The sequence below is a fragment of the Palaemon carinicauda genome, chromosome 30 (genome assembly GCF_036898095.1).
Source record: "Palaemon carinicauda isolate YSFRI2023 chromosome 30, ASM3689809v2, whole genome shotgun sequence".
Taxonomy (NCBI): domain Eukaryota; kingdom Metazoa; phylum Arthropoda; class Malacostraca; order Decapoda; family Palaemonidae; genus Palaemon; species Palaemon carinicauda.
The window spans coordinates 23,472,505-23,488,921 of NC_090754.1; the positions used below are offsets into that span (position 1 = coordinate 23,472,505).

A 16,417-nucleotide genomic window follows, 5' to 3' on the forward strand; every position below is an offset into this window, starting at 1 on the left:
AATCAGAAGTGGCAGGTGGATGTGGTTTCAAGAAACTGGAAAAAATTTAAATGCAAAGATAAAGTTAGATTGGATTTGGATGAGAAAGGAGAAATAGTTGTTCAGAAAAAGATTTTGAATGAAGACCTATTGGAAGGGCCAGGCAGAGGATAGTGGGAAGAACTTTTTTCAGGAAAAATTTATATAACAATGTTTATAATTATGTTAAAGATGAGATTTAGCCCTTGCTTTTGACATTCTATTCTTCTATAGAATAAATTCATTGGTTTAGGAATTACAATATTGCACAAGAAATATTTCATAGACCTGTATAAAAAAAACTTATAACTCTCCTCTGTACATATCCTTATTTCCAGAAAACAGGTCTTGGGACTAGGACGTTGGAACGATACATAAATTCTATAGCATCACGTGTTGGTAGAGGATGTGACATAACAATTTGTGCTCTTGCTGAAGCCCTTCCTTCAACTTCTGGGCAATTGCAAGTCAACTTGCTCAAATTGGGTAAGCAAGTCATTTATAGAATTAATGTCATCTTTGTCTTTCTCATAGTAACCTTGTCTTAGATTCATGATCAGATACTATTAACTTTGTAATTTTCAGCCAGATTGTTTGATAACCTTTGAAGAGTAAGAATAGCAAAAGAAATTTAGTGATTACAGATATTCACATATTAATTAACTTAGTGAGTCATCATACTAAAGATGAATATAAGTTTACAGTATTTCCCCAAAAACAGAATATGGTTGCTGTACATTAAGCTAGTGCTTATTTTTATGAATCTCCTCTGATTTTCATATTGCTTCTCTAGAAGCTCAGTTTAATCAACAGTTACCCATAAAGTTTTAAAGATTTTCCCTTGTTCTGGCATTACTGTACAGTGAACCCTCGCTACTTCGCGGTTCGACCATCGCGGATTCACCACTTCGCGGATTTTTTCCATAACCCATATATATACAGTAATATATATATATATATGTATGCATGTATTTATGTATATATGTATGTATGTATATATGTAGGTATGTATATGTGTACTGTATACATATAAATATATATATATATATATATATATATATATATATATATATATATATACACACACATTATATATATATATATATATATATATATATATATATATATATATATATATATATATATATATATCTAAAGTAGGAAGATGTGATGTAGTTCTAAGGGAAAAGTATGGGAAATATGTCTGGGTAATAAGCAAAGCTCTACCTCCAGTTTTTTTCTTCATTATGATCAGAGATAAACGTAAACAAAACATTGGTTGCCATTTTTTATCGTGCTTTTTAGCGTGTTTAGGAAACGCATGATATAAAATCGCCTTTAATATTTGTGCCTGTTTTAGTTTAGGGTACTGTAGTACATACATTAAGTGTTCTGTACATTAAAGGGTAGTTTGTTAACAGTACTACGTACAAGGGAAGGTTTTAAAAGTCTGAATATACATGTTGAATAAATAGGTAAATATGGTGTCACTACTTCGCGGATTTTCACCTATCGCGGCCGGGTCTGGAACCTATCTACCGCGATAAATGAGGGTTCACTGTATATACAAACCCTTACGCTTTTTACAGTGGAGGTATATTTGGGCGATAGATAAAACTAGCTGTAAAGCTTTTATACGAAGTGTAACGACCCTATGCTGAAGTAACTTACCTTAAAGCTAAAAAACTTTCCATATTTTTTCTTTTCAGGCTTGTCTGCCCGTGGGGCTCTAAGCTATGCCGGTTTGCCCCGACATCGAAGGGCGTTGATGCAGCACCTTCATGTCGGCCTTGGAGACCGTTCTTTACTGTCTGTCTCTTGCATGCAGAGATTACCTGTCCACGCAGACGTCGTCTTTTAGGGAGTGGTTGCAATCCCCGTGGCTGAGGTTTGGAAGGCAACGGAAGAAGAAAGCAAAGAGTGATTCTTCTTTTTCGGGTTTATTTTTGTAAGGAAAGAAACCTCGCCATCATACTCCGTCGACTTGACCTCTCCTCACTAACTGCTCATTTAGCTTCCCTTGGGAGTCGGTCGGATACAAGTGAAGCCCCTTTGACTCCTGGACAACGTTGCGTTCTGGGGACAGCTATTGCTTCCCTTAGCAAAACGGTCCCAGCCGCTGCTGTAGGAGTCTCTCTCTCTCTGGCCTTCCTTGATGCTCACTGGTTCCCTGTGCAAGGAAAGGTTACTTGAAGTCTTGCTGTTAGGTACACAGCAGGAGCATATAGCATCCCCAGGGGTTGATTTCTATTCTTCCCCTCTAGACTCTGTAGATCTTGCACCAAAAGAGTCTTGTGTATCTGACTGTCTCAACCTCAGCGTCTAGATGCCCGCACGTTCATTCTACTTCGGCGGACAAGCGTGAGCAGGTGCTGACTAGAACCCCTCGGGGTTACTTGTCAGGTGACCCCTCCAGGTTGAACGCAAGAACTAGCTTCGGCTACTTTCCAAGACCAGTTCATGAGGCCAATTTTCTGTCCGGGTTTGCTCAGCTGGAGGTAAACAGAGTGGATTGCCTGGAGCCGCCTCCAGGTGTTGAGCAACTCGCCTGTCCGCGGGGAAGTTACCCTTCACCGACCACTATTCAGAAGCCATTCCGCTTGTGGGAGGTGCTCCTTGCAGCGTCTACAGCCACTGTTCAGCAGCCTTCCTGCTTATGGGAAGGCCTTCCTACTGTGGTCACCCTTCCCGCCTGCAGGAAAGACGGCCTTTGCCTGAATGATCTCCCCCCAGGGGTATCTGCCGGCGGGAATTGGATTCGTCCATGTCTCACTCAAGCTCTTTGGAGCAAAGCTTTATGGAGCTTGACGACTGCAGAGTTAAGCGACTGCTAGCAGTTCTAGCTCCTTGCCGTTGGTTGTTGTGTCTGTAAGACACAGCAAACCGCTCATTGTTTTGTAAGGCCAAGTACCCAAGACCTTGCGCCCAAGGTTTCAACCTCTCACAAGGGAGAATCTGCTTCTCTGATTGTGTACAAGCACGCAGCAGTAGCCCATTCTTTCTCACCCTTAGGGGAAAGGAAGGCTGCTCGTCTTTCTCCTTTGAGGGAAAAGGTGAGCAGGAGAGTCTCTCCATAACGTGTTAGTTAGGGGACTCACTAACATCAATCTCACAGATGAGTCTGTTTGGCAGGTTCTTCCTCCAGCTGTGCCCAGTCTTCCTTCCCCTCAGTGTTCCTCCAAGTACCGGAAGTATGTGAATACTAAGACCTTGAACAGGATGCACTGATGTAGGTGTACATACTAAAGCATCTCGTCAGCCTTTGCCTCGCCAAAGCTCTCCTCGCCAAAGTTCATTTTTATCAAAGGAAGCAACAAGAACCTTTGCCAGGTAATGTGGCTTCAGCAACATCCACCTTACAGCATGATAGTCAGACAGACAGCACTCGCTTTCCAAGGGAAGCGGAGTATAGTGAAGGGGTTGAGTCCTCATCCTCTTGTACTCTACTTTTCCTTGGCACACCAACTAAACCAAGGAAACACTCTTGGCGCCCCTTCAGGGACACTTCCTTTCTCAAAAGATACACCATAGTTCATGGACTTGGTGCAAGTGAAGGACTGACCAGTAGTACCACCTCCGTGTACACCTACCATCCCACTGGAGCCTTCTAGTTCTGTCAAGGGGAGTGATGGCCTAGCTGACCCAAGCCGTTATAGTTCTGTGGCAGGTTCCTCCTCGAGAAGTGCCCAGTCTTCCTTCCTTTCAATGGTCCTCCAGGTACCAGAAGTACAGTATCTGAGTACTAAGGCCTTGAACAAAATCCTGACTGGGAGAGATTAGGCATTATACTCATCGCACCGCAAAAGAGGAAATAGGGTCATCGTGCATCCACTTCTCCTTTGGGGGATTCCATTCACCCTAGGACTACCAGAGAGTTGAGATCTCCTAGGGAGGTCTCGTTTACAGATAACTATAGGGTGTTGCTTATAGAGCTAGACTGAGAGGAGCCTTCTGTTTCAGTATTAGAGGCTTCTCCCCCTCCTGCTCCTTCCAAAGGTGCAAGGCCTAAGGAGAGAGAGAGGGAGAAGAGCTCCTCTCTTCTCGCGGACTTCAACATCCATCCGCAGGAGAGGAAGAATGCTAAAACCATCCCTTAAAATTGGCACTCAACATCTGAACGACCAGTTCAAAGGAAAGGTCCGTCGGTTCCCTTTTCCGGTTTCGTAAGACCAGAGAACAACGGCCTCCCTACAAGGGCACATTCCTCTGGGAGACAGACTTCTGTTGACAACCGAGACTCTCCCCATGCTGCTATGGGTGCAAGCTCGGAGGAGGAAAAAAAGTCTTTAACAATGGCTCAGAGCATTTCGATGGTATGCAGCCTGCATCTGCCAGCCCCAACATCACCCCTTGAAATAAAAAGATACAGACCACATCTTTCTCTAAGTTCTTTTGTCGTATCTGAAAGATCAATTTCCCGGGGGGGAGGCGGATCGAGTTCCAGCTGAGGGCAAGAACACGGTCATAGACCTCCTTTACGATACTCCTTGGCCCTGGTCTAGAGGGGTCGATATGGTAAGGAAGAGGAAAGAAGGCTTACGTCCAATTGGCAGGAACATCATTATCCCTCAGGTCTATGAACTCGTCTTGTTTGCTTTCTACATTGTACGTATGGCAGGGGAAGTACTATGAGTTCGTGGAGGATGGCTGTTCTCCACTCCCCATAGATCTGGCCATTCTGGTGTTAACCCAGAATACTGTACATCCCTGGACAAACTGGCTGCTTTGCTGGTGAATTTCTCTGTGGCGGATGTTGCGAACATAGAATTGGTGACAAAGTGTGCTTTGCAATCCATTTCTTGGTTAGATTACTGGTTGTGGTCTGTGGGTTACTTCTTTGAGAACGAGGATTTCTCCACTGCCTAGAGGAGGGAGGCTATGTCGGCCTTCCCTCTCACGGGTGCCCTGACGATGGAGTTCTTGATCGACAACATCGTCAACCAGTGGACCAACTGAGATTTGAGGTGATGCAATGCCGGTATCTCAAAATTCCAGAGGTAGATGCATGCCTAGGAGGGAAGCAATCAAACTTAAACAGATAGGAGTTGGCAGGTGTTTTCTGAGCATAAATATTGAATTTTTAAATAGGAGATTGCAAAGAGCCATTGGTGATGATTACCATAGTGACTAGTAATGTAAAATATGGTGTTCCATGGGGTAGTGTTCTCTGCACATTACGTTTCATGTTATACAGTATATGTATAATATACTGTATAGTTTGGTATGGAAATCAGAAACTTGATTTTATATGCAGATGATGTTAATCTCTTTGCATCAGTTCTATGCTCTGATTGTAGACCTGTGGTTACTGAATCCCTCAGTAGAGAGCTAGCTAGAATTAGTGTGTTGTGCAAATTATTGAGGATGAAGTGAAACCCTAACAAAACTGTATGATCATAAGTTGGTCTAAGATGGGGGCTCCACAATATCCAGATCTTCTCATTGATATTTTCCTTAAATGTATGTAATAGTCTGGTTTTCAACAGCCTACTCTCATGTTCTTTTCTTGGATAAAAACTTGCAGTCTGTTAAATTCCTTATTCCTGATCTCTATTTTGATAATTTTCTCCATTGATCAGTGTTACATTCAACTACTGTATACAATGAAGATTATGCAAATCAACTCAAAAAGTTTACCAAACAATAGCAAAACATTAACAGCAAATGAAAATGATAGCCAGCCTTCACAAGATATAACTACATGTATACCTGACATTACGTTGGTAATTGGTTCCAGGAGAGGCGACTCAAGTTGAAAAACAACGTAAATTGAATTTACTTGTCACTAGGCTAAACCACAAATAACTATTCCCATTTCTGTATTTTATTTATAAAGGCAATATGAATAGTATATGGTTAATAAGAATCTATTAAAGCTTACTAACAAAGAAATTTTAGTTTTTTATTTAGTACCGAATAAAGTAATCTAATTTTACGAATAAATGTACATCCATACTTATAAATGTATATGGTTACAGTACATCGCAGGGTATTTATTTGTGAATGTGGTTTGGTTTAAGATAGTATAAAATAGACAGATTTTGTGAGGTTAAATAACAAATTAAATTGTTATAATTATTTTGCGATACAGTGAACCCTCGTTTATCGCGGTAGATAGGTTCCAGTCGCGGCCGCGATAGGTGAAAATCCGCGAAGTAGTGACACCATATTTACCTATTTATTCAACATGTATATTCAGACTTTTAAAACCTTCCCTTGTACGTAGTACTGTTAACAAACTACCCTTTAATGTACAGAACACTTAATGCATGTACTACAGTACCCTAAACTAAAACAGGCACAAATATTAAAGGCGATTTTATATCATGCATTTCCTAAACATGCTAAAAAGCAAGATAAAAAATGGCAACCAATGTTTTGTTTACATTTTTCTCTGATCATAATGTAGAAACAAACTGGAGGTAGAGCTTTGCTTATTACCCAGACATATTTCCCATACTTTTCCCTTAGAACTACATCACATCTTCCTACTTTAGATATATATATATATATATATATATATATATATATATATATATATATATGTATATATATATATATATATATATATATATATATATATATATATGTGTGTGTGTGTGTGTGTATATATATATATATATATTTATATGTATACACATATACATACCTACATATATACATAAATACATGCATACATATATATATATATATATTACTGTATATATATGGGTTATGGAAAAAATCCGCGAAGTGGTGAATCCGCGATGGTCGAACCGCGAAGTAGCGAGGGTTCACTGTAGTATAAAATAGACTTGAGATGTTAAATTTATTAACAATATCTTTGTTTACATCGCGTACGGAGATGGCTGTGAATCATCAACGCCAATAGCTGATTTGTCTCTTGTTGTTCGATGTGCATTTTGAGAAACTGGTTGAGAGTTCGTTGAACTGTGCTCCTCGTTTCTTCAAGGATTACGTGATAGGGAACTAAATCATATCAACAATGCTCTGTTACTCAGTTAACTTTATGTAAGCATAATCGTGATACTGTCGTGTTCTTAAAAACTGCTGATACAAAGCAAAAATAAAAAATTGGCAATTGCTGTTGTTGAAGTACATCTTTAATTGATAATAGAAAAGTACAAAAATTATTAAACGAAGTTCAGATAATATAAAAAACTAGGATTATTGTAGACATCTTTCAGTACATATATGTTGTGGTGTCGGCTAAAGCTACAGATAAGGTGACAAAATCGAAAGACGTTTTAATCCCAGTCTATGATCGAACATAAATTTAAGCAAAGTAAAAGTTTATATTATGTGTAGTATTTACCTGACACTTTCTAGGGAAACAAACATTTGTGTTAAATCTGTTTGATGAGAGAGAGAGAGAGAGAGAGTGTGTGTGTGTGTGCGTGTGTGTGTGTGTGTGTGTAGAGAGAGAGAGAGAGTGTGTGTTTGTGTGAGTAAGTGAGTGTGTGTGTGTGTGTGTGTGTGTTGCATATTGGTGCTGGTGTAGTATTCATTATGAAAAGATTTCTGATAAGTTAAGAAGATTATATAAACAACTCCGTGTTATTTGTACTGTATGTGCTCATAATAAAGCTATTAACTGGAAAATTAACGTTTTCGCATATGTTTCAAAGCTTTCGATTCCATTATATTTTAGGATAAAATTTCCATAAAAATATTTTTAGATTTAGTCAACGAGCTTCAGCGGAAAGGAACAAAACATTATATAGCCGTTAAAATAGAAAATCGATGATATGGGTTTGATAGTTTTATTTTTATTTCGAAAAATTTTCATCAGAAACTTTAAAACAAGTCATAACGAACAAAAATTAAAATATCAGAAATTAACCACTCAGAGAAACTATTTTTTTTTTCTTTTTAAGAGTCGTTGAATTAATGAGAAAAATTATTTCCCTAATCAAGTGTCGTTTAATTAGTGAGAGAAGTTATTTATCTTTTTAAAAATCATTGAGTTATAATAGAAATTATCTTTCTTTCCGAGTCGTGTAATTGTAGTACGATAGAGAGTAAAAGATGTGAGATTGGAAGTATGTTTAGAAGTAGAAGGATGGATGTATTGGCCTTGTGTGAGACAAAGATGAAAGGAAAGGGTGAAGTGATGTTTGGTGAAATGTCTGGTAGAGTGTCTGGGATTGAAAGGGGAAGAGCGAGAGAGGGTGTGGCGTTATTGCTGAGTGAATGGATGACAGGTAAAGTAGTGGAATGGAAGGAGATATCATCTAGGTTAATGTGGGTAAGGGTTAGGTTGGGTAGGGAATGTTGGGCGTTTGTCAGTGCGTATGGGCCAGGTTGTGAGAAAAGTGAAGAAGAGCGGAATGAGTTCTGGAATGATTTGACTAGGTGTGTAGAAGGACTGGGTAGAAGGAATTATGTAGTTGTTATGGGTGACTTCAATGCTAGAGTGGGCGCTGGAGAGGTAGAAGGTATCATTGGTAAGTATGGCGTACCAGGTGAAAATGAGAGTGGCGAGAGACTGGTAGACATGTGTGTTGAACAAGAGATGGTAATAAGTGCTAGCTTCTTTAAAAAGAAAGATAAAAATAAGTATACATGGGTAAGAGTGGCAAATGGAAGAGTAGTAGAAAGGGCATTAATGGATTATGTGTTGGTAACTAAAAGAATGTTTGGAAGATTGAAAGACGTGCACGTGTATAGGGGTATGGCTAACGGTATGTCTGATCATTTTTTGGTGGAAGGAAAATTAGTTGTAGCAAAAGAGTGGGGGAATAGAGTAGGTGGATGTAAAAGGGAGGTAGTGAGGATTGAAGAGCTAATAAAACCGGGGGTAAAAAGTAAATATCAGGAAAGGTTGAAAATGGCATATGATGAGGTGAGAGTAAGAGAAACTGGTAATTTAGAGGAGGAGTGGAAGTTAGTAAAAGAAAATTTTGTTGGGATTGCAAGTGATGTATGTGGTAAGAAGGTTGTTGGAGGCAGCATGAGGAAGGGCAGTGAATGGTGGAATGAAGGAGTGAAGGTGAAAGTGGAAGAGAAAAAGAGGGCTTTTGAAGAATGGCTGCAGAGTAATAGTATAGAGAAGTATGAAAAATATAGAGAAAAAGGTGGAAGTAAAGCGCAAGGTACGTGAGGCAAAGAGGGCAGCTGACCTGAGGTGGGGTCAGGGATTGGGTCAGTCATATGAAGAGAATAAGAAGAAGTTTTGGAAAGAAGTGAAGAGAGTAAGGAAGGCTGGCGCAAGAATTGAAGAGACAGTGAAAGATGGAAATGGAAGGTTGTTAAAAGGAGAGGAGGCAAGGAAAAGGTGGGCGGAATATTTTGAAAGTTTGCTGAATGTTGAGGATAATAGGGAGGCAGATATAATTGCTGTTCCAGGTGTTGAGGTGCCAGTGATGGGAGATGAGAATGAGAGAGAGATAACAATAGATGAAGTGAGGAGACCACTAGATGAAACGAGAGTAGGAAAAGCATCTGGTATGGATGGTGTGAAAGCTGAGATGTTGAAGGAAGGGGGTGTGACTGTACTTGAATGGTTGGTGAGATTGTTTAATATGTGTTTTGTGTTGTCAATGGTACCAGTAGATTGGGTTTGTGCATGTATTGTACCACTATATAAGGGTAAGGGAGATGTGCATGAGTGTTGTAATTCAAGAGGTATTAGTTTGTTGAGTGTAGTTGGAAAAGTGTATGGTAGAGTATTGATTAATAGGATTAAGGATAAAACAGAGAATGCAATCTTGGAAGTACAGGGTGGTTTTAGAAGAGGTAGGGGTTGTATGAATCAGATTTTTACAGTTAGGCAGATATGCGAGAAATATTTAGCAAAAGGTAAGGAGGTGTATGTTGCGTTTATGGATCTGGAGAAAGCATATGATAGAGTTGATAGGGAAGCAATGTGGAATGTGATGAGGTTATATGGAGTTGGTGGAAGGTTGTTGCAAGCAGTGAAAAGTTTCTACAAAGGTAGTAAAGCATGTGTTAGAATAGGAAATGAAGTGAGTGATTGGTTTCCGGTGAGAGTGGGGCTGAGACAGGGATGTGTGATGTCGCCGTGGTTGTTTAACTTGTATGTTGATGGAGTGGTGAGAGAGGTGAATGCTCGAGTGCTTGGACGAGGATTAAAACTGGTAGGCGAGAATGACCATGAATGGGAGGTAAATCAGTTGTTGTTTGCGGATGATACTGTACTGGTAGCAGACACAGAAGAGAAGCTTGACCGACTAGTGACAGAATTTGGAAGGGTGTGTGAGAGAAGGAAATTGAGAGTCAATGTGGGTAAGAGTAAGGTTATGAGATGTACGAGAAGGGAAGGTGGTGCAAGGTTGAATGTCATGTTGAATGGAGAGTTACTTGAGGAGGTGGATCAGTTTAAGTACTTGGGGTCTATTGTTGCAGCAAATGGAGGAGTGGAAGCAGATGTACGTCAGAGAGTGAATGAAGGTTGCAAAGTGTTGGGGGCAGTTAAGGGAGTAGTAAAAAATAGAGGGTTGGCCATGAATGTAAAGAGAGTTCTGTATGAAAAAGTGATTGTACCAACTGTGATGTATGGATCGGAGTCGTGGGGAATGAAAGTGAGGGAGAGACAGAAATTGAATGTGTTTGAGATGAAGTGTCTAAGGAGTATGGCTGGTGTATCTCGAGTAGATAGGGTTAGGAACGAAGTGGTGAGGGAGAAAACGGGTGTAAGAAATGAGTTAGCGGCTAGAGTGGATATGAATGTGTTGAGGTGGTTTGGCCATGTTGAGAGAATGGAAAGTGGTTGTCTGCTAAAGAAGGTGATGAATGCAAGAGTTGATGGGAGAAGTACAAGAGGAAGGCCAAGGTTTGGGTGGATGGATGGTGTGAAGAAAGCTCTGGGTGATAGGAGGATAGATGTGAGAGAGGCAAGAGAGCGTGCTAGAAATAGGAATGAATGGCGAGCGATTGTGACGCAGTTCCAGTAGGCCCTGCTGCTTCCTCCGGTGCCTTAGATGACCGCGGAGGTAGCAGCAGTAGGGGAGTCAGCATTATGAAGCTTCATCTGTGGTGGAAATGTGGGAGGTTGGGCTGTGGCACCCTAGCAGTACCAGCTGAACTCGGTTGAGTCCCTGATTAGGCTGAAGGAACATAGAGAGTAGAGGTCCCCTTTTTGTTTTGTTTCATTGTTGGTGTCGGCTACCCCCCAAAATTGGGGGAAGTGCCTTGGTATATTGATTGATTGATGTGCTCATAATCACAATATGGTAGCATGACCCTGAGATCAGTAGATGCCTAGCAAAAGTAATTGTTTATTATTGAAATTCTCAAGAAATTGATAAATAGAATACAAACTTACTTTAATAAACCACAATAATGCTTAATGAAATATGAAGTCTTGATAATGAATAGAAAATTAAATACTGTATGAAGCTTTGAAAATGAACTACCCGTATGGCCCACACACACATTGTTACACACACGCAAAGAGTTAGATGTTCGGATGATAACTGATAATAATGGCTACAAACGAACTGTATCAAAACTGTGATATCTTGTAACGTATTGATGTTGCTGTAATATTCATCATGAAGATATTTTGAGTAAATTGAGAAATTATGTATAAAATACACCACTCGTATGTGCGCTATCTTTCGATACGGTAGCAAGACCTACGGATCAGCTGATCATAGTAAGGTAAACAAAATATTAATTAAGTCTTAATGTTTAATTTTTTTTTGAAATTGAAAAATAGAATACAAAAATGCTTTATTAGAGCATATGATATCCTATTAAACAAGAAAATGGAATAATGATGTATAGTGAGAAAATATTGATAAAATATGACTCAGATGATTGCTGAATCATGACGCATCATAATAAATCTATGGAAACTTCACTTTTCTCGACTTATGATGCGCTCCAGTCCCTATATCGGTCGTAAGTCTACAACTACCGGTAATACAGTAATCCCTCACCTATTGTAGTTAATGGGGACCAGAACTGACCGCGATAGGTGAAAAACCACGAGTAGGTTCCCTCCCTATTTTTGGAATACGTACATTTTTTTATGTACATGTACATGTATATATAATAACAATAAGTTTATGTTAACCCTATAAATGCACATGTTATCATTAGAACATTAAAGAATCATGTAAATAAATATTGATAATATAAATTATATACTGTACATAGAATTAAGTACTGTTCTGTATAAATACTGTAATATAAATACAGTTTTTAATACATTACGTATACTGTATGTACATTTACATTTATACAGTACATAAATAATATATGCAGTAAATATATAAATAGTGTAAGTGTACATATACATACATATGTAGATATAAATAGTGTACGTGTCTACTGTATACTGTAGATATTTTTTTAGAACTTTTATTCTTTTAACCAGATACGTAACTCACCTTTAACATTGATGATGATCTTGATAAATGACGATGAAACACCTGTGCAGTACGATGGAGGTGAAGAAGATGAAGATGATTTACTGCACAGGTTAATGAGAGCTTTACTGCTCCTCAGGTGATGCCTCATCGTCAGTTGATAGAGGCGGTGGATCGTCAACGACAGCTTCCGATAGAGCTGGAGAAACTGGAGGCGGCGGCCTAGTGGCTCGGTGGGAAGCCGGAGAGGCTGCAGTAGGAGTATCTGAGGCTTCTGCAGAAGGTTTTCGGTGCACTAGGAACATCGTGGTGGGAAGTTGTTGACATCTTTTCATCTGAGCAAAGATGCTCTTGTACAACGCCATTACACCGTCAATTCGGTTACTAAATTCGATGGCTCTGACCATATTATCATCGATTTCCTGCGCCCTTTTTTGCACAGCCCGTGCCATGTTGCAGAGCTCTTGCAGATTGTCCAAGGTAAGGCCACGATCTTCAGGTTCGTCGTCGTCGCCAACGTCGGCTTCCTCTTCTTCTTCCTCACTCGCTAATATTGTCATTTCGACAAGGTCCTTGTCGGTTAGGGGCTCGGATCACAGCCTAATCTACGGCGGAGTGGTGAACTTCGTCCAGCGTAAATCCCTCATAGTCATGAACAACGTCTGGTCACAATTTTCTCCAACTTGCATTCAATGTTTGCTGTTTTATCTCATTAAGAGCCTTCTGAATGTTGGCCAGGCACATTGCAATGTTATATTCCTGCCAGTATCACTTGAGGCTGAAGTCCTTGCGTCGCCTTCGTCGATGGAGGAGATGAGGCCCTCCATCGTGGTCCTCGTGTAGAGGGCCTTGAAGGCCCGAATGACCCCCTGGTCTATTGGTTGTATGAGGGAAGTGGTGTTGGGGGCAGGAACTCCACTTGGACCCCTTCATGATGCAGATACATTGCATGTCTGCCTGCACTGTCCATCAAGAGGAGGACCTTAAAGGGCAGCCCATTCTCCGTGAGGTACAGCTTCACCTGTGGGATGAAGCAGTTGACGAACCAGTCTAGTGTGAGTGCTTTGGTTATCCATGCCTTTTTATTACTCATCCAGTAGACGGGCAGCAAGGCTTTGTTTTTGTTTTTCATAGCCCGAGGATTCAAGGACTTGAAGCCCGCTGCATTCCTGCACAGGAAGAGAGTGACGCGATCTTTGTGGGCCTTGAACCCTGGCTTCTTCACTTTGTCCTTGTTAAGGAACATTTGGGATGGCATCCTCTTCCAGAAGAGGTCAGTCTCGTCCATATTGAACACCTGCTCCGGGAGATAGCCACCTTCTTTAATTAATTTTGGGAACTCATCCTCGACGTAACGAAGAGCTGCCTCTTGGTCTGCTGAGGCGGCCTCCCCATTCAAAGGAATGCTACGAAGGCCAAACCTCCTCTCAAATTTCTTGAACCAGCCCTTGCTGGCAACAAAACCACGTTTTTCTTGTGGGGCAGGAACATCAATTTCCTGATAGACAGCCAACATTGTTTTAGACAAGACATGTGTGACAAATCTTTTAGAATTTTTCCACAATATGTTTAGCATTTATGACAAAAGCAGGGCAATAGACATCATATACCTAGATTTTCAAAAGGCTTTTGACAAAGTTCCTCATAAAAAATTAATTTTCAAAATCAGAGCATTAGGCATCATTGACGAGCCAGCTAAATGGACCGAAGATTAGCTAACAAACAGAAAACAGAGAGTTGTAATCAATGGAGAAGCTTCAGAGTGGGCAGCTGTTACAAGCAGAGTACCTCAAGGATCCATCCTTGGCCCATTGGTATTTCTGATCTATGTTAACGACATAGATTTAGGATTAACTAGTAGAATGGCCAAATTTGCCGACGATACTAAATTAGGCATAAAGGCTGCGAACTTAAAAATTTTAGAAGCCTTAAGAGAGGATCTAGTAAAGCTAGGAGAATGGTCCCAAAAATGGCAAATGCCTTTCAACTGTGGGAAATATAAAGTCATGCACATAGGTTATAGTAACCCACAGTCAGATTACTCACTGCTGGCTAATGAAACAGGAAGTGTGGCCCGAGAGGAAGATCTCGGTATTATTATCAGCAAGTATTTGAAGTTCACCAAACAGAGCATGAAAGTTGAAAAGAAAGCATAGAAACTAATAGACTACATAAAGAGCAATTTCAAATACAGAAACAAAGAGACTATTTTACAGCTGTACACATCACTAGTAAGACTCCATCGAGAATACGGAGTCAAATTCTGGGCTCCAAGTATTCAGAAGGATATAAATAGACTGGAAGCAGTACAAGCTAGGGTCACCAAACTAGTTCCAACACTAAGGCAATTCGGATATAGATGGAGGATGGAACATTTGAACTTATTTGATCTACTAACTCGACAATTAAGGGGACAGTTAATAGAGGCATTCAAAATTCTTAGAGATAACAAATGTTGATTACAACAATCTATTCACGCTTAGCGCAAATCAGTCCAGAGGCAAACTGGAATTGAAAAGATACACCACCACTCAATTTGGCAATTTGTTTATACTGTGTACAGAATAGCAAATATTTGGAATAGACTTCCAGCGGATGTAGTAAATAGTAACACAGTGAACGAGTTCAAGAATAAGTTAGACAAAATCATAAGAACTCTCTAAATGGTTAAACTAAATTGCTCTACCAAAGAGCAAATGGAGTTTGCGGATGGACTAAAATGTCTTTGAGCCATCCAAAATCCTCTCTCTCTCTCTCTCTCTCTCTCTCTCTCTCTCTCTCTCTCTCTCTCTCTCTCTCTCTCTCTCTCTCTCTCTCTCTCTCTCTCTCTCTCTCTCTCTCTCTCTCTCTCTATCTCTCTCTCTCTCTCTCTCTCTCTCTCTCTCTCTCATATACTTAGAACAGACTCCCAGCAGATGCAGTAATCAGTAATATGATAAATGAGTTCAAGAATAAGTTAGATGAGATCATAAGAACACTAAATGCTTAAACTAAATTGCTCTACCAAAGAGCAAATGGAGTCTGCGGATGAACTAAAAAGTCTTTGAAACATCCCAAATCCTTGTAACTCCTTGCAACACTCTCTCTCTCTCTCTCTCTCTCTCTCTCTCTCTCTCTCTCTCTCTCTCTCTCTCTCATGCTTGGAACAGACTCCCAGCGGATGTAGTAATCAGTAATATGGTAAAGGAGTTCAAGAGTAAGTTAGACAAGATCATAAAAACTCTCTAAATGCTTAAACTAAATCGTTCTACCATAGAGCAAATGGAGTCTCTGTGGATGGATTAATAAGTCTTTGAAACATCCAAAATCCTTTTAATTCCTTGCAACTCTCTCTCTCTCTCTCTCTCTCTCTCTCTCTCTCTCTCTCTCTCTCTCTCTCTCTCTCTCTCTCTCTCTCTCTCTCTCAGAATGGTGAGTGAATGTAAATGCAGTAAAAAAGTGTGCATAGTGTATGTTTTAAAATATTGATATGGGAGAATTAATGATATTAAACAAATTTCGTTGAAAAGAAAATTAAAGATGAATTGATATGTAAATCTTCTTTATTCCTACATTAAGGAGTCGGTTGCCTGATGCACCCTCTCCAATTCTTTCTGTCAAAGGCATCCCCTTCCACCAAGTCTCTTGTCTCCATACCATCCTTCACCTTATTTTCACCATCTAATTCTCTATCTTCTCCCTCCCAAGCCCTCCTCACTCCCTACCCACTATGTATCCTCAAAACATGACCGCACCATCTTACAGTAGTTGTGGCACTCTTATCACCTCTGTAATCTTTATCACATCTGTCATTCCTCTTATTTCATAATTTTCTAATCTTTCAAGTAGTGATATTCCCATAATCCACCTCAGCATACTCATCTCTGTTCCCTCAAACTTTGCTTCCTCTTTTCGTCTTAAAGCCCATTTGTTCCGCAACTGACATACAAACCACGCTATTTAATAGGGGTTATTACTTTCGGCGTAGCTGAAATGACGAGCCATTAAAATTTTAACGAGGGTTTACTACCCCACCGCTAGTTAGCGGGGGGTAAGGGGTGGGGGATAGCCTGCTAAACCCC

The 16,417-nt window shown here is 40.1% G+C and overlaps 1 protein-coding gene across 3 annotated transcripts in view; it reads left to right on the top strand.

Annotated features, from left to right (window-relative positions):
* The window catches only part of LOC137622926 (focadhesin), a 252,821-nt gene that overhangs the window by 123,209 nt on the left and 113,195 nt on the right, over positions 1-16,417 (top strand). For all 3 annotated transcript variants that reach the window (XM_068353496.1, XM_068353495.1, XM_068353497.1), the window contains one exon: positions 357-504. In XM_068353496.1, coding sequence (XP_068209597.1) covers positions 357-504 — 148 coding nt within the window. The remainder of the gene's footprint in view (positions 1-356; positions 505-16,417) is intronic.